The 18,402-nt window shown below is 34.0% G+C and overlaps 1 protein-coding gene and 3 pseudogenes across 2 annotated transcripts; 2 read left to right on the top strand and 2 right to left on the bottom strand.

The window, feature by feature from the left end:
- Nucleotides 1–604: 604 nt before the first annotated feature.
- LOC18047236 lies at nt 605–1,882 on the top strand (annotated as a pseudogene).
- Nucleotides 1,883–2,330: 448 nt separating this feature from the next.
- On the bottom strand, nt 2,331–7,247 carry LOC18047235 (immune-associated nucleotide-binding protein 9). 2 transcript variants are annotated; one of them, XM_006441504.2, is made up of 6 exons: nt 7,218–7,247; nt 5,982–6,235; nt 5,615–5,892; nt 4,000–4,152; nt 3,777–3,911; nt 2,331–2,712 (listed from the first exon to the last, which is right to left on the bottom strand). In XM_006441504.2, the coding sequence occupies exons 2-6, from the start codon at nt 6,211–6,213 to the stop codon at nt 2,452–2,454; spliced, it is 1,059 nt and encodes a 352-aa protein (XP_006441567.1). In that variant the 5' UTR covers nt 6,214–6,235; nt 7,218–7,247; the 3' UTR covers nt 2,331–2,451. The 2 variants fall into 2 exon arrangements, with proteins under 2 accessions (XP_006441567.1, XP_024043561.1); XM_024187793.1 differs by having other exon boundaries at nt 2,684–2,712; nt 3,710–3,911.
- A 1,108-nt stretch (nt 7,248–8,355) lies between these two features.
- On the bottom strand, nt 8,356–10,427 carry LOC112099654 (annotated as a pseudogene).
- A 132-nt stretch (nt 10,428–10,559) lies between these two features.
- On the top strand, nt 10,560–14,847 carry LOC112099653 (annotated as a pseudogene).
- The last annotated feature ends 3,555 nt before the right edge of the window (nt 14,848–18,402 follow it).

Genomic DNA, 18,402 nt, shown 5'->3' with positions numbered 1-18,402 from the left:
ATAAAGTGCTAACTTCTTCACTTCAAAGTTCAAATTATAGGGAGTGGGCACATATAAATTCATTTATGATTAGGAAGCTATAGGGAGTGGCTGTCAATTAAAATGTTAGATTAAAGAAACCTTACACATTAAACTTACAATTGAAATATCAGGCGTAGAACTTGAAATGTTAACTTGATACGTATATCAAGAAGCACCTATTAGTTTAGTAGTTCTCATCTCAATATTCAATTGGCTTGTGGGGATAAAATTCTCTCAAATTAGAGAGTAAACCACTTTGAGCTTGGAATTAATGACCTAGCTAGATGTAGAGGGTAGCTAGGTTTAGTAAACTTATTCCAATGTCCTCATTGAGAATAAAGAATTAAAAATAAAATAAAACATTTTTACATCCATCTTACTTAACATATCTTTCTTTTTTATGTCTATGTTTGTTTATCCATGTAGCTGAAGACTGAGGGATCATGAAAACTAATGAGATAACTTAAATGATATTTAATAAAGAAATAAAATTGTTTATTAAACTTCAGCTCCCTCTTTTTTTATTCCTCTTTTTTTTTCCCAAAAACAATTTCAAACAATTATGCTAAATAATTAGAAATTTATGTGTTATGCACGTAGCAGCATAAGGTCAACCATTCATAGGTACAAGAAGGCATGTTCGGATAATTCAAATTCTGGCACTGTTACTGAGATCAATGCTCAGGTAAATAATTCATTAATTTAAGCTATAAATTCAGGCTTTACTAGGAATATATGCTATTATGAAAAGGTTAAAAAAGAAAAAAAGCCAACTGATTATCATTGCTTACCACATAGCTAGCATTGAAATAAAAAGCTCCCAATAAAAATTAAACTTCTCCAATTACATGTGACCCATGGAAACAGTACTATCAGCAGGAGTCAGCAAAGCTGCGGCAGCAAATTCAAATCTTACAGAATTCGAACTAGTATTTTCAATTATTTCATCAACAATCATTTTCACATTAGGTGTAGTTAATTATTTATTCCAAAATATACAATTTCAATTGGTTATCTCACTCTTGACACTTCATATCGGCATCTGATGTGTGATTCTCTGAGTTCTTTAACTGTAAAGGAGCTTAAGCAACTGGAGAACAGGCTTGAGTGAGGCATCACTAGGATCAGGTCCAAGAAGGTAACTAATTAATTGCATTATGCATGCATGAAATCAACCAAAAAAAAAAAAATTGAATTTGAGCAATACACCATTGTTTTGCAACAATACATTGCATAAACTTTAACGATATACGTTCAGTATATGTAATTCATGTCATTTTGAAAATAATTTGTTGCTTTGTCTGTTTCCTAAAATTGAGTTCTTGCAGAAAAGGGTAATAATTAAAGTTCATTAAATCCTGTTTAGCCCTTTTTTTTCGTTTTCTTCCAAGCTTTTATGGAACTCTATGACATTTTCATTTTCATAGGAGGTTGAGCTGGAAAATGAAAGCGTGCGTCTCCTATCAAAGGTATGCAAATCAATCCTTTGTATGTATAATGCATTTGTTCTCGCCCTCTTCCAAAATTTCAGCACGTTATTAAAATTTCGTTGTTTCTGAAACTCAGATAGCAGAAATGGAAAGGTTTCAGCAAGCAAACATGGCGACTGGGCAAGAGCTGAATGCAATCCTTGCATTAGCTTCTCGGAATTTCTTCAGTCCTGCTATTATCGAGGGTGGCGGCTCTGCTCACTCTCACCCGGACAAGAAGATACTCCATCCCGGGTAATTAATTCTCCCATCACATTTCATTTCTATGAGCTCGTGTTGAGCGTGCATCAATGTTTTCTCCCGTTTTCAAGAGATCAAGCTTGTGGCATCTCAATACGAGATCTACGATCAGAATATCATTATCTACTGAATGTCTGTGCTACTTGATACCTATTTTTGAAACCAGCAATATATGAAATTGGATGAGTTTATGTGTAATCTAATTACTTACGCTGACTGATCATTGGCATCTTCTCTTTGGGAGACCAGTTATTATGCTGAAACTTAATATCTATAAAACTTTCAAAACTGAGGCTGTGTGATGTCGAAGGATTTGCATTATGAGCTAGTTGAACTATGGTGTGTATCAGAGAAGGGTCATAAGCTTGGTGGTTTTATTGCAAGTCTTTCGGATATTAGGATTACTCTGTTAGTCGGTTTGAATTTTTGGGAAAGTCATGATTGTTAGAAGGGCACATTTTGGGTAGTATCTGCTACAAATGTGAAAACAATATAGCGTTCGTTAAGAGCTCAATGAGGAGAAAAGGAATCAGATCTCTTCGGATCCACCGTGTAAGAAAAGATTCTAGACGCCTCCATAAATGAAACTTCATTTCATGTCAATACCGTTTTTTCATATAGTACTATCGTAAGACCGCACTCGAGATTGGACTGTGAACATTTACATAACAGAAGATATAAGCGTCTGGACTGCGAACATTTACATAATGGCACACCACCCATCAGATGTGCTAGAGGGCTTCGGCGGAGGACTTTCAGGTGGCCTAGGGGGCTGCCGCGGAGGATTTTCAGATGGCTTAGGGGGTTCCGCAGTCCCCTTCTCAGTACTTCGAGATTGAATTTCGTCTTTTAACTTCATTTCAGCTATTTGTGCCACCTCTTCTGCCCTTAATCGAGCAGCTTGCTCCTTTGCCAATTGCTGTTCGAGCCTAGTTGTTGTCTCTTCGAGCCCAGACTCAACCTATCAAAAAAGCATCAATATTAGTCAGAAAACATGCCACTAAGCCCTAGAGTAGCAGCACAATTCAAAAAAATTGGGTATTGGTAATATAAAACTCCAACTTAAGAGAAGAAAATTCTTAAGTATCAATTTAGTTTAATTCAATTGCAAAGCGGGTTGCTAAGTTCACCATACTCGGCACAACTTTATGACCAATCAATTCCACTCTCAATCATTGATAAATGGTAGAAACAAAAGCTTAAAAAAATAAACACATAAATCCAAAATATAAAGTGTTAAAGAATACTGCTAACTTTTTCATTTTGCCATACTCCAGGATTGTCGAGAATAAAACTTATTAGCACCTCAGACATATAATCATTACACAGAATGTTACAGCAAATCCAGATTATTGTTGAATAGGATATGGCTTAATGCAGAATCATTCTATTGCCTTGCAATAAATTAGAACTGTGGAAAGGAAAATCAAAACTACGCAGCCATTTGATTAGGTTTCACGTGCGTAACTATATTTTCATAAAAACTTATTGTGAATGTGGCTATTCTATTTTTAACAAAATTAAAATATGACATAACCTGCTCGTAACATTTCAATTGTTCCCACAGTATTACAAGAAATGTTCTCATGATTGATGACTAAACAAGTGCAGAATCCACCTTAGTGTAAGTCATGATTAGTAAACCACCTACAGCTACTACCATAGAATAACCCACTTAATTTCATCAACAAAAAACAGAGCAGGACCGTCAAACAATCTTCAAGGTAAGAACAGCATGTTACGGCCTTCAAAACATAATGAGTGAACAAATAATAACAGATTTGTCCACATCAACTAGCAAGATAAGGCCTCTTTTCATATGGCAATCTCCAACAATCTAGGGGTATGGACAGAGCGGCAGTCTTTACCACCTCCAAGTCTAACAATTTAGAATATCGTTACAGGTACCTGCACGCTTTATAGGCATTTTTTAATTACACAGTTTGAGAAATGATTACCCGATTTGATAGATGAACACATATGCATGTCATATTTTGATGCCAAAACATGGAGCATAAAAAATACCATCTCAGCCATTCGTTTGATTCGATCTTCATATGATTCCTGCATCTGGCCCATCAGCTTTGAAATTTCTCGTTTTGAATATTCCTTGAGAGAATCAACCTCAGCTTTTTTATCACGGAGTTCAGTAGCCCCTCTCTGAGTAGAAGAAAAGAAAAAGAGATATTGTCATGACATATTCAGAAAGAAGCAGCACAGAAGTCTATCCCGATAGTAACGAAGTCACCTTCAACTCGTCCGTATATGGCTGCCCACCATTCTGCACGATCACAGAGTTAACCAGAGAAAGAAGCTGCCCAACCTGCTCGGTTCTCTTGGCCTCATCCTTGGTCTTGTTATCAAAAAGCACGCGCCTATTATCACATAGTTGAAGGATTTCCTAAAATATTGGGAAAATGATCAGGAATAAAATGTTATCTCCTTTCTGTAAGCATGGATGAACCAATCAAACACTTGTAGTCTCTAAAAGTTTCAGGATATTAAGGGTGCGTTTGGGATTGAGGTTAGGCAGCTGTAGCTTAAAAGCTACAGCACTAAAGTGTTAGGTAAACACTAGCTGCTGTACGTTTTAAGTTATGTTGATATGATTTTTCACTTGTATAATATTAAATTTATTATATCTTTAATAATTTTATCAAAATTATTATTTAAAATTTATATTTACTATATATTATTAACTTTTGTTTCATAATTACAGCTTTTTTTTCACAGCAGCTGTAGCTTAAAAGCTACAGCACCTCAATCCCAAACGCATCCTAAGCTGACAAAATCTGTTTTTATTGTGATCGTTAGTACTTAATATCAGGCATCCTCAAAAACTATTTAATAATCAATTCCATTCTCCATATGGTTTGACCACTTAACCTCTTACGCCCATCAAATTTAAAAATCTTAAAAGGTGATCAGCATTCCATATAACATAAGTAGTAGTAGTAGGAATAATAATAAGTACAATAAGTAAAACAAAGTTCCCATTAACTGTAAAATAACCCGATTTTGTTAATTGCAAAGCTACAACTTGAAGGGGTCTTTATTTTCATTTTTGTTATTTTTCTTCCCACTCCTCATAGGTTGAATCAAGTATGCAGTAAAATAGAAGAACTTGATATAAATCTTTCTCAAGTTAAAAAATTTTAGGAACCAAAATCATCAAGTAAATTCTGAAAATAAGAGATTTGCATGTTGAAACTGAAAAAAGATCTCACATTGAAATTTTAGATACCAATTCTGAGCCTAGAATCCACAGGAACTTTTAAGAGAATTTTAAATCTTGTAAAGTTAGTCTTGATATTTTATTCAAACAACGCCTAATAAAATGGACATGTAGAGCAAGTGACATCCTCTTTGGGCCACTTTTAAAATCTTAAAAGTAGGTTAATTTTGAGCGTATAAATCAAAGAGGTACATATTTTAAGAAACAAACAAATGAACACACCTTAATAGAATAAGAACCAAGATTAAATAGCAGAGGAAATCAAGGAATACAAATAAGAAAAGAAAAAATGTTTAGCGAATGAATGAATGATATCTCATTCGAAGACACTAACGTATAAGTAAAATTAAGTAACGCCAGCAGAAAATTACCAACCACCTCTCCGGCCAATCCCGCATGGCAGAAGAAAACCATTCAGGAAATGAAGCACCATTGAAAATGGAACTTTAAGATGGCTGGCCTACTATAAAGCTATATATCTAGTATTTTCAGCATGCATATATTCATATTAAACTTCCAATAGTCCAACCGTAAAGGAGTCTAAAACTTCACAAAAGAACCAGCCAAAGACAACTTGATCAAAATGACTGATGAAATTATCGAACACTATAAGAGTTCAGAAACAAACCTTTAAAGGCTTTGGACACTCATGACCCAAAAAATCTTCTAATGTTTTCTCATGATCTTCAAGATCATCCCCTCCAGTGAAAACAACAATCATATAGTCAAAAACATTTTTCCCGAACAAGTTCGGCAAACGGTGTACTGCAGTTTCTTCCTCTTGAGAAAAACGGTTTGTAACGGAGAAAACTACAAGGAATGCATGGATGCCATCCTTGGCCATACCGAGACATTTGACAATTTCCTTGCCGACAAACTCAGAGCCAGCAGACAAATCAAAAAGTCCTGCAATGGCTCGTAACATCAATCTACTTACCATCACAACATCAACAAGCATGGAATGGAATATCTAGGAACCAACATTAGCAAATTACCGGGGGTATCAATGACATTAACAACTTGGCCATCTTTGAGCACGGTTGTCTTCATTTCACAAGTTTTAGTAACACCAGACGAGCCAGCACTCGCCTTGAAGGCTTTTCTTCCGAGAATACTATTGCCCGTCGCACTTTTTCCATTGCCAGTACGGCCAAGTAAAACTACAGTGCGCTCCCCATTAGATGGAGAAGTAGGCTTCCAATCGCCATCAACCACTCTTTCTCCCATCCTTAAAAAAAATTCAATTTACCTGCAATGCATTTACAATATCAAACCATTTTCACATTGAATTCAATTTTTATCATTAAACAATAAGAAAGAAAATTTAGTTACCATACCCATACAATTTCACTCCATTAAAACTTATATTTGTTATTACTTTAAATATTATCCAACCGAACATGAATAAATTCATAAAAAAATATTAAAAATAAAAATCATTCAGACCCCGACCATATAGTTAAATTTATAATCATAATAAAATATGATGAATTGCTATATAATCAAGCACAGAATCTAAAGAGCATCAGTTAATTAATTAATTAATTATGCTGATGTATAATTTAATTTAATTATGCTTGTTTCACGAAATTATTGAAAAAAAAATGACGACGATCAATTATGCATAGTGGCGGACCCAGATACTTAAATTAGGGGGATTAGTTCAAAACATTTTATTTAATTTGGGGTTTTTTTTAATGTTCACACGAATACATTTCAAATCTCATAAACTCAAATTTCATTATTTTCTTTTAAATTTTAAATAATAATAGTAATAAACTTTTTATTTTAAATGCATGAAAGTATCATTTTTCTAAGTAATTTTCAAAAAACTATTTATAAAAAGAAACAAAATAATGTGACTATTGGGATTTAAACCAGGACTTTAAAACCATCAAATAGCACTCTTATCATTGAACTATAAGTCTTTTGTTACATAAAATATGTGTCCAAATTTTTTTATTTAATTCTTTTGGAAGAGGTGTGGGGTAGATTTAAAAGCAAAATTAATGGCCCAAAAGGGGCTGAAGCCCCTCCTGGACCTTAATTGGGTCACCCATGATTATGCATTACATCCGATAAAATTTACAAACCGAGGTAAAGAAAATCGACTCTACAACAAACAAAAAAACCAGAAATTGAGATTGAGAGGAAAATGCGAGGGCAATTTGGAGAAAGAAAACTATGAAAACAAACTATGAGATGATGTGATGAACTAAGATTTTACTTACTTGCAAAGAGAGGAGAACTAAAAAGACTGCATTGCGTATGAAGAGATGAGAAAGGGGAAGAGACTTGATTTAAATTTTAGGATTTAAGGTATGAAATTTATAAATTGAGTAATGAATGTAATAGAAAGTCAAGAAGTAAAAGATGTAAGAGAGTTTAAATAGAAAGTTAAGAAATAAAAGATGTACGAGAGTTTCAATAGAAAGTTGAGATGTAGAAAAGAATCTAAAAGAGTTTGAAGAAAAGAATATAAGAGAGTTTAAATAGAAAGTTGAAATGTAGAAAAGAATCTAAAACAGTTTAAAGAAAAGAATATAAGAGAGTTTAAATAGAAAGTTGAGAAGTAAAGAATATAAAAGAGTTTAAATAGAAAGTTGAGAAGAAAAGAATCTAAAAGAGGAATGAACATGCAATTTCCCTCTTTTGCCTTTCATTATTTCGTCACTTTTATTATTAAGGAAGTTGTTAATTTTTTTATTAGAACTAATAGATATCACTTATTTATTACTAGTTTTATAATATAAAAAAATTCATTTGATTTATAATAATTATGAATAAAAATTTATTTAAAAATAAAAATTATACTATAAAACTATACTAATAAAAATTTATTGTGCATTATAAAAGCAATACTAAAGTAATTAATATATATTGATTTGAATAGAGGAGAGCTAACAATTTCCCATTATTAATATTATTGATAATCTTTCTTTATTAAATCAGCATATTCATACTACATAGGGGCTTTTTGGTCATTTTATACATCAAGGCCCCTAAGGGCATCTCCAATGCTTTAACACCATTTTGGTGTAACACCAACACCAAAAATGTACTTTTTTCACACCAAATTACTATTTCATCTCCAACCCATTTGCACCAAATTTTATACCAAAAAGAATATTCTTCTTTTTCTTCTTTTAATTCTCAAGAATTAATTCAATTAACACAATAAATATTACTATTAATATAGATAATTAAGTAATAAGTAATTTTATATCGATTAACAAAAAAATATAGAAAATTATTAAATTTGCCTTTAATTAACTAAATTAGTACATTAGGAAAATTAAATATTACATTAATATCGAAAAATACAATAACAATAATAATACTCTAGTTATTCGAATTACTAAATTCATCTCATAAATGATTAATTAGTGCATTTCGGAGTGCAATGTGAGCCTCTTTATCCTTGATTTTTTTGTGTCGAGCAATAAATTCTTGAAATCTAATATTCTCATTTACCCTCATATCAACTGTTGGTATTGGTGCTTGCATCTAATCATTAATTGTTGCATTAACATCATGTTCATCTTCGATTATCATATTGTGCATAATAATGCAAGCAATCATTATATCATGTAACACATGTTTGTTCCAAAAGCGTGATGGTCCAGCAACAATTGCAAAACATGATTGAAGGACTTCAAATGCACGTTCTACATCTTTCCGACATGCTTCTTGTTTCATGGCAAATAATTTTTTTTATGACCACGTGGATCATGGATAGTTTGTACAAGAGTAGACCATTTTGGGTAGAAACCATCAGCTAAATAATAACTCATATTATATTTGTTCCCTTTAATAACATAATGAACAGGAAGAGCAATACCTGAAGCGAGGTTGGCAAAAAGATAGGATGCCTCCAACACATTAATATCATTATTTGAACCAGGCAAACAAAAATGTGCATGCTATATCCAAAGATCATAATCAGCTACAGCCTCCAAAATAATGGTTGGGGTTCCACCACGACTAGCATATTGTCCGGCCCAAGCTGTTGGACAATTTTTCCACTTCGAGTGCATGCAATTTAGGCTGCCTAACATTCCTGGAAAACCACGTTCTTTACCAACATGGAGTAGCCTGGCGACCTCATTAGCGTTGGGTGATCTAAGATATTGCTCTACAAAAACTTCCACAATTGCACGACAGAACCTCTTCAAACTTTCAATTGTTGTAGACTCTCCAATTTTAATATACTCATCAATGGCATTTGCTAGCATGTCATATGCCAACATCCTAAATACGGCAGTGATTTTTTGAAGACCAGATAACCCAAGTCTGCCAACGCCATCCCTTCGCTACATAAAATAGTTGTCATGACCTTGCACGGAATTAGTAATACGACTAAATAAACTTCGAGATATTCTGAAGGCAAAAGGAAAAAGGAAAGTTGAAGATCAAAATTCACTAGTTATTGATACTATTAAAAAAGACCATCGATGACTTTATGAAATTCTCAAAAAAGGCAGTGAAGACAGGCAACAAAATTATCAAATTCAAATTATACGAGCCCAAAATGAGAAAAAAAAATTGGAGATAGTCACATATCATGAAGAAAACAAAATTTTACTTCAAGATTTAAATTCGATAAGTGATTCGAGCTTACGTCAATATTTTCAAAATGAACAAATTAAGATTTTGCAGAGAAGGTCTCCGCAAGGCCAAGCATCTCAAAATACTTCCAATAATATTGGCTAATATTTTGATGATATTGGAAGATCTAATAATGACCTCCCACATTATTAAATAATTGTTCTAATTTATGCTAGTAGTAGTAGCTTTTTTAATTTATGTTAATTTAATTTTGTATTTTTAACTTTGTAATATGTAATCTAGTAATTAATGTTATTGGAATTTTATTTTTATTATTAATTTTTGTGTTGAATATTTTTTATTTAAAATATTAGTATAATATTCAAAAATTAAAAATAAAATAAAAATAATAACAAAAATAATAATAATAACTTAAAATATTATATAAAATAGGACATATATGTAAATAAAAATAATAATTAGGATATTTGAAACTTTTTTTCCCTAACACCAAATGAATAGTGTTGCACCATATTTGGTGCAATACTATTCAAACATCATTTTAGTGTTGGTTTCGGTGTTACATTGGAGAAGCATTGTACACCAAAAATGATGTAAAATGTGATTTGTTGTTAGTTTTGGTGTCACATTGGAGATGACCTAAACTCCTCATAAGTAAATACTAAGGGAAATGAGGAATGTCAATTGCCGTTTGCCCCGGGCAACGAAAAATGAATCTTGTTAGTGTGTCTAAAACTTTCCAATAAACAATATTCCAATTTCATTCTCAACCCAAATTGAAAATTAGGGTACAAAGTAATCAAAACTCTTTTTCAATTTTTCGAATTCAATACAATCAGAACAAATTGAATGCAATGAAATGACGGAGCCATTGCAGAGAACCAAAGTAGTGATTTGTCATTTGCCTCTTTACCTCTCTCAAAATGACCTTTTAGCCCTTTTCCACGATCACTTCAACGACAGTTACAATTGGTTCCGCGTTCGCCCGGAAATTTAGGATGTGTTTGAGTTTGCTGAGTTGTTGAATGGACATGTGTTTGTTAATGAAAAGGGTAATTTTGCTAACCCTTTTGCTTTTACTTATCAATCTTAATTTGGTATGAATGTGTTTATGTTGTTTCAAATGAAAAGGGCACTTTCTGTTTGGTTAATTCTATGTGTTATTGGGTTCTCGATTAGGGGCTCAGTTTAAGGCTATTATTGAATATGCTCTATCTCAACGTGTTCCCAAGCCTTGTTCTAGAAAGGATAGCCGTTAAGGCACCATTTTTAACGGTAATTGAAACGATCCGCCTCGAATCTCCATGATGAGTCTATCTAATCTTGATTGATTAAATTAATAATAATTCTGATATCTAAGAATTCTACCAAAAATGCGACAGAGTCTCCTATATAATTATGACATCCCCAAATCTGCAATTTCTAAGTTAACACTCCCAAAAAATAATACAATATTTAATCAACCTCCACAACCTACTTCCTCAATTTAAATACTAGTATCCTTCAAACATATAATGTTAAGAATACAATAGTTTATCCTTAATCACAAATAAGTAATAAATTATCCAATTCAAAATGTCCCAACAAAACATCTATGATTCCTAACACCATCACGTGGCCATAATTTCAATCTAACTATCGTTGTTGGGTCACTGATGTACCTGCAAATCTCCTGTGGGGAGAAGGGGAATATAATAAAAATGGAGTGAGTATAAAACTCAGTAAGCTTAGTGAATGGATAATAATTTTTGGAAAAATAAATTTATTTAAAATGATTTAATCTTTTCCAAATTAATTTCATCAAAATATCATAAGAACTTACATAAACTTATTTAATTCAAATCATGCACTGAAATAACAATATTACATAAATCTGCATAAAATCAATGAAATCATAAAACTTATAATATCAAATACTTAATACCAAAAACTATCATCAAACAAGTACCCAAGGGAATAATCTCATCATATCCGGACCTCGATGGACGGGCAATCAAGGAACCATCATGCCCTGAAGCTCAACAGATAGACAGGAAAATGTCATCTCATATCTCATATATCTCAACATATGTATCTCTATAATCATCATACTGCATGCATAAGCCCCCAAAAGGCAAAAGGGTCCAAACACACGACCCAAAGCCTCTATATATGTTCAGACGGGCCCCAAAAGCCTCTCATCTCATATCATCTATATCACTGTATTCATCTCATATTATATATATCTCTGTATCTGAAGGGGGAGGGTTCGGTCCAATAATTTTCCAAATAACCTTTTATACACATGTACATAAACATATAATCACATTTGAACTCTCATTTCCTTTTTATTCAATATATCTCAAATCCACTCAATTCTAATATCATGCATTTTCTCAAAAAATGATAATAAAATCATTAATCAAACTCATTTTCAATAATAATAAATATCAGCACGTAGAATAAAATTTAATTTTCTAGAAAATCATTAAATCGAAGCATCAAATATTTATTATCAAAATATGTTGTACTGTATGGTAAAATTAGAATATACTATGAAAATAAGTTTTGTATATTCCACTCACAATGACGATATCCAGACTCGGTACCATAAACGTCTGCGGATTGATTCTCGCTCCCGGGTCCTCCTAATTAAATAAACGATATAATTATTATTTGTATCACGAAGTACGACTAACAGTACGAAAGAAAGCTCAAAACCAAACTCTTGGATACATAAAATTTCAAAATTACCCTTATGTCAAAAAATTATCAAAATGTCCCTGACACCGAAATTTACCGAATTACCATCGAAATCATAATTTATCAAATCATCCTTAACATCTTAAATTACCAAATTGTCCTCAATTTGGATAACAAAATTAATCACAAGTTTTGAATTTATGAAATTACCCTCAAAGTGCGAAATTAATTACCAAAATGCCGTTAATAATTTAAATTATCGAATTACCCTTGAAGTCTCAAATTGCCTCACTGCCTAAATCTAAAATTACTAAATTATCCACCGATTCCATAAATTACAAATTCACCCTAAAGTCTTCTGAAATTACCGAAATGCCCCCACCGGTCAACGGTGACCGGAATTCAGCCAACGGTGACGGGAAGCTCAAGTCTGATAGTTCTGATCTCGATGAGTCCAATGGTACCGGCGGTGACCTTCCACGCGGGGCAATGGCGGCGGATCGTGCTCCCAAAGCTGTGAGCTTTCTAGCGGTCGTTCATGGCCAAAACGGAAGCTTCGGGCGGCGAGGTTGGTCGGAAATAAAAGCTGGTGATTTGAAGAATCGAACGCAGCCGATGGTGCAACCTAATTCTGGCGAGATTGACGGCGACGAAAATGGGTTGAGCCGCGGTCTTTCAAGTTTCGATCACCGGCGTTCTGGCTGTTTTCAAGTGACGATGACAGCGGGGATATGACCGGCGTCACTCAAGCTTCAGATCAGTACCAAGCTTGACCGGAACGGTGGCTGGAAACGAGAGTTGGATCCGGGTCGGTCTCGTGGGTCGGGTTGGGCTAAACAGGTCAATTTCTCTCTCTCTCCTTCTATCTCGCGTGCCCCTCTCTCTTTCCTCTTTTGGAAATTAGTTCCCTCCTTTCCTTTTATAGAAATTAATTTTTTTTAAAGATTACTATTAATTAAGCTAATGCCGGACCCGTGTTGAAATAAAATCCAACTACACGGCCATTGAATCGTGTTTGAATTGTCTCAAATTTATGTGATGACAAATTTAAAATTAATATCGAAGGAGAAAATTAAATACTACACTTAATTAGAAAAATTAAAGTGCATATGTTATAGTAATTCTTTTTATTTAAAAAAAAAAAACTTAGAGTACTTTTGGGGTTGAAGTACTGTGGTTTTTACTGTACACTTAAGCTGCTAAATTTCAAAGATAAGTAAAAGCACAACAATGCAAGAATACCTTAGTTTTCTTTATCTTCTTATTGTTTTTAGAAGTACTGCAGTAATAAGTCATATTTGGTTTTGATGTGGATAATAAAGACCCAGATTATTTGGAGTTCCTGAAGGTTATTGCTAAACTTGCTGAGAATCTACCAAATGCAGAAATTCAGTTGGAAAGAAAAGAAGCTGAGCTATCTGTTTAGTTAGTTATTTTGAGATGAATTTGATGAATATAACCTGCTGTTCTTAGTGTGTGTGTGCATAAATGTATGCAATTTAAGCTACAGAATTAATAAATTCTGGCACTGTTACTGAGATCAATGCTCAGGTAAGTAATTCATTAATTTAAACTATAAATTCAGGCTTTGCTAGGAACATATATTATTATGAAAAGGTGAAAAAAAAGAAAAAACCAACTAATTACCATTTGTTACCACATAGCTAGCATTGAAATTCCTAACAAAAAATTAACTTTTCCCATTATATGTGACCCATGAAAACGGTACTATCAGCAGGAATCAGTGAAGCTACGGCAGCAAATTCAAATGTTACAGAATTCTAACAAGTATTTTCAATTATTTCATCAACAATCATTTTCATATTAAGCATAGTTAATTAATTATGCCAAAATATACAATTTCAATTGAATTTTCAATTGGTTATCTCACTCTTGACTCTTCATATAGGCATTTGATGCGTGATTCTCTGAGTTCTTTAACTGTAAAGGAGCTTAAGCAACTGGAGAACAGGCATGAGTGAGGCATCACGAGGATCAGGTCCAAGAAGGTAATTAATTAATTTCATTATGCATACAAAAAATAATTGAACTTGAGCGATACACCATTGTTTTGCAACAAAACATTGCATAAACTTTATCGATATACGTTCAGTATATGTAATTTGTGTCATTTTGAAAATAATTTGTTGCTTTGTCTGTTTCCTGTTTTGTGCAACATGAAATGCTGCTAGCTGAAATTGAGTTCTTGCAGAAAAGGGTAATAATTCATGTTCATTAAATCTTGTTTAGCCTTTTTTTCGTTTTCTTCCATGCTTTTATGGAACTCTTTAACATGTTCATTTTCATAAGAGATTGAGCTGGAAAATGAAAACGTGTGTCTCCGATCAAAGGTATTCAAATAAGTCCTTTGTATGTAGAATGCATTTGTTCTCGCCCTCTTCCAAAATTTCAGCACGTTATTAAAATTTCGTTGTTTCTGAAACTCAGATAGCATAAATGGAAAGGTTTCAGCAAGCAAACATGGCGACTGGGCAAGAGCTGAATGCAATCCATGCATTAGCTTCTCGGAATTTCTTCGGTCCTGCTATTATCGAGGGCGGTGGCTCTGCTTACTCTCACCCGGACAAGAAGATACTCCATCTCGGGTAATTAATTCTCCCATCACATTTCATTTTTATGAGCTCGTGTTGCGCGTGCATCAATGTTTTCTCCCGTTTGCTGGTATGCTAGATGCTGGAGATCAAGCTTGTGGCATCTCCGTACGAGATCTATGATCAGACTATCATTATCTACTGAATGTGTGTACTACTTGATACCTATTTTTGAATCAGCAATATATGAAACTAGATGAGTTTTGTTAAGAATAAAATCCTGATGTCCATGTCAGCATTCAGTTACTTCAGCCAAATCAGTTTTCAGAGTTTGTTAATGTTTTCCCGCCAATAATTTGTTATAGGTTGTTAAGCTGATTCACATGCATCTGTTGTTGTAGAATCTTCCAGACTTGAGTATATAACGATTTGTAATTCATCATTTTATTTTTCAGTTTTAATAATAATGAATTCAGCTTGAAATATTTTCTCTCTGTTTCTAAGAAAGTTTCCTGTTAACCAAACACTTCATTTTCTTCAACTTGGTATTAGAGCCAAGTGATGGCTTCTTCAAGCTTTCATCATTCAATTCATGTCTCATCTGGAACATCCTTTACCTTTACCACACCAATCAAACTTGATCGCACAAATTACACAATCTGGAAACAACAAATACTCTCTTCAATTCGTCGAAATGGTCTTGAGAGCTATATCGATGAATCAAAACCCTGTCCAGAACGATTTCTTCTTGATAGATCTGGATCTGGTGAAGCATGTGGAGAAGATCGTGAGAATCCAGATTTTATTGCATGGAAACGACAAGATCAGCTTCTGCTTAGCTGGATCATGTCCTCAATGAGTCTTGAAATTCTAAGTCTCGTGGTAAGCTCACAAACTACTCTTGAGCTATGGAAGAATCTGGAAAAATAATTTGGATCTGAATCAATGGCTAAAAAGGTTCATCTTAAAATGCTTCTTAGTAACCTAAGAAAAGGATCCTTGTCTATGACTGAGTATTTCACAAAACTTAGAACAATATCTGATGGTCTTGCTTTGTCTGGAAGTCCACTTAGTAACATTGATATAATCACTCATCTTATCACTGGATTAGATCATTCTTACTATCTTGTAGTTGTTTACATTGAAGCAAATATGTTGACCATGGATCTGAGTGAAGCTTATGCCATGTTACTAACACATGAGGCTAGGCTTGAAAATAGTAAGATTGCTGATAATAAAGAAGCTAAAAGCAACTATATGGCTAATGTAGCTCAAATTGGAAACTTTCAAAAGAAAGGTAATGGCAATAATCAGAATAATTGGAATAAAAATGGAGGTGGAAACTGGAATCAAAACTCTACTGGTAGAGGTGGAGGATATCAAGGTTAAGGAAGAGGTAACTGGAATGGAAATTTTAATACTGGTAGAGGCTTTGCTGGTGGTTTTAATAATGGTGGAAATTTTAATAGTGGAGGCTTTGCTGGTAACTTCAATAATGGAAACACTAATGTTGGTGGCTTTGGCAGAGGTGGTTTTGGGGGTAATAGAAAGAACTTTGCTCAAGGAGGAGTTATGTGTCAAATTTGCTTCAGGTATAACCATACTACTGCTGATTGTAGAGATGGGTTTAACAGAAACTTTGCTCCAAGCTTTCCAGTTCAGGGCTATCATCCAAATCAGGGACCAAAATCAGCTTATATGGCTACATCTGAGGGAGTTGTTGATCAAGGCTGGCACCTTGACAGTGGGGCTACTCACCATCTTACCAACTCAGCTCAGAACTTAACTGATGGTAAGCTTTATTCTGGCACCAATTCTTTACTTGTAGGCAATGGGCAAGGTCTTCAAATCACACATGTTGGTAATGCATGTTTACATACCTCTGTTGGTTCATGTATTCATCTTTATAATGCCCTATGTGTTCCAAAAATTACCAAAAACCTTATAAGTGTTTCCAAGCTTCTTGTTGACAGTAATAGTACAATTGAATTTACATCTGATGGTTGTTTTCTAAAGGACAAGGTGAAGGGAACACTGCTGGCTCAGGGGATTGTTGAAGGAGGGCTGTATAAGTTGCTGTCATATGAGGAGTCATTTCTTTCTTTTGATACAGAAGTCATACAACCAAGTTCCATGGTGTCAGTCTTTTCTTCTCATCAAACTTGTGTTGATCCTTTGTCTGTGAAAATAAAGTCTAGTTTTCCAGTAAGCTTTCATGCTTCAAGCAATGTTTCAGTTAGTCTTTTACATAATAGACTTGGTCATCCAAGCAAGCATGTTGTTCAAACTCTCTTGAGAAACAGTTGTATAAACATTTCGTGTGATAATAAGCAAAAACTTGAATTCTGTAATGCTTGTCAACTTGGTAAATTACATCCGTTTCATTTCTCAACAACTGAAATTAAATCAAAACATCCTCTTGAGTTAATCCATACAGACCTTTGGGGGCTAGCCTCTGTACTTTCTATGGAAGGCTATAAGTATTACATCTCTTTTGTTAATGACTACACTAGTTACTGTTGGATCTTTCCTTTTGTGCTAAAATCAGATGCCTTAGGTACTTTCAAAAACTTCAAAGCGCTAGTAGAAAAACAGTTTAATCTACCTATCAAAGCATTACAATCTGACATGGGGGGAGAGTTTAAAGTTTTTACTTCTTTTCTTCACCAAGAAGGCATCCAACTTAGGCACAGATGCCCTGACACACATCATCAAAATGGTGTAGTTGAGAGGAAACATAGGCACATTGTTGAAACGGGGTTAACCCTTCTTGCTCAAGCCCAAATGCCTGTCACTTTCTGGTGGGAAGCCTTTCACACAGCCTCTTATCTCATTAACCGAATGCCAACCACAGTCTTGAACAACCAATCACCTTATCAAAAGTTGTTTCAGCAGCTACCAAAATATGATTTCCTTAGAGTGTTTGGATGTGCTTGCTATCCTTTACTTAGCCCATACAAGCAACACAAACTTGATTTTCATTCTCAACAATGTTTGTTTATAGGTTATAGTCCTCTTGACAAGGGTTACAAATGTCTGGAGAAAACTGGGAGAGTATTCATTGCTATTCATGTTACATTTAATGAACATGAATTTCCTTATTCTAAGTTGTTTTCCCTTTCAAATTCTTTATCAGAGTCAGTCCAAATTCCTTCTCCTTCATTCTGTATTCTTCATGACAATAGCTCAATACAGCAGTCTCCAACATCATCATCAGTTCAGCAGTGCCACCATCTCCAAACTCTAATTCCTTGCCAGAGATAAACACTCACTCTTCACCTGTCTCCTTAAATGATCACTCTCATACACTTATCCAATATTCATCAGTAGTCTCTCCTCAACCATCCTTATCAACAGTTCCTTCTCATCCAATGATTACAAGAGCCAGAGCAGGAATTTTCAAACCTAAAACCTACCTTACCCACTCAAGGTATTGAACCAACTAGTGTCAAAGTAGCCTTAGCTGATAAAAAATGGTATATGGCCATGACAAAAAAGTTTCATGCCTTGCAAAATAATGAAACCTAGACTCTTGTGCTAGCTGACTTAGCCACCAAAATTGTTGGAAATAAATGGGTGTTTAGAGTTAAGTATAACCCAGATGGAAGCATCT

This window comes from Citrus clementina, unplaced genomic scaffold (assembly GCF_000493195.1).
Source record: "Citrus clementina cultivar Clemenules unplaced genomic scaffold, Citrus_clementina_v1.0 scaffold_3, whole genome shotgun sequence".
NCBI lineage: Eukaryota > Viridiplantae > Streptophyta > Magnoliopsida > Sapindales > Rutaceae > Citrus > Citrus x clementina.
The sequence above is the reverse complement of the archived record's forward strand: the minus strand, read 5'-3'. Positions and strand labels throughout refer to the sequence as shown.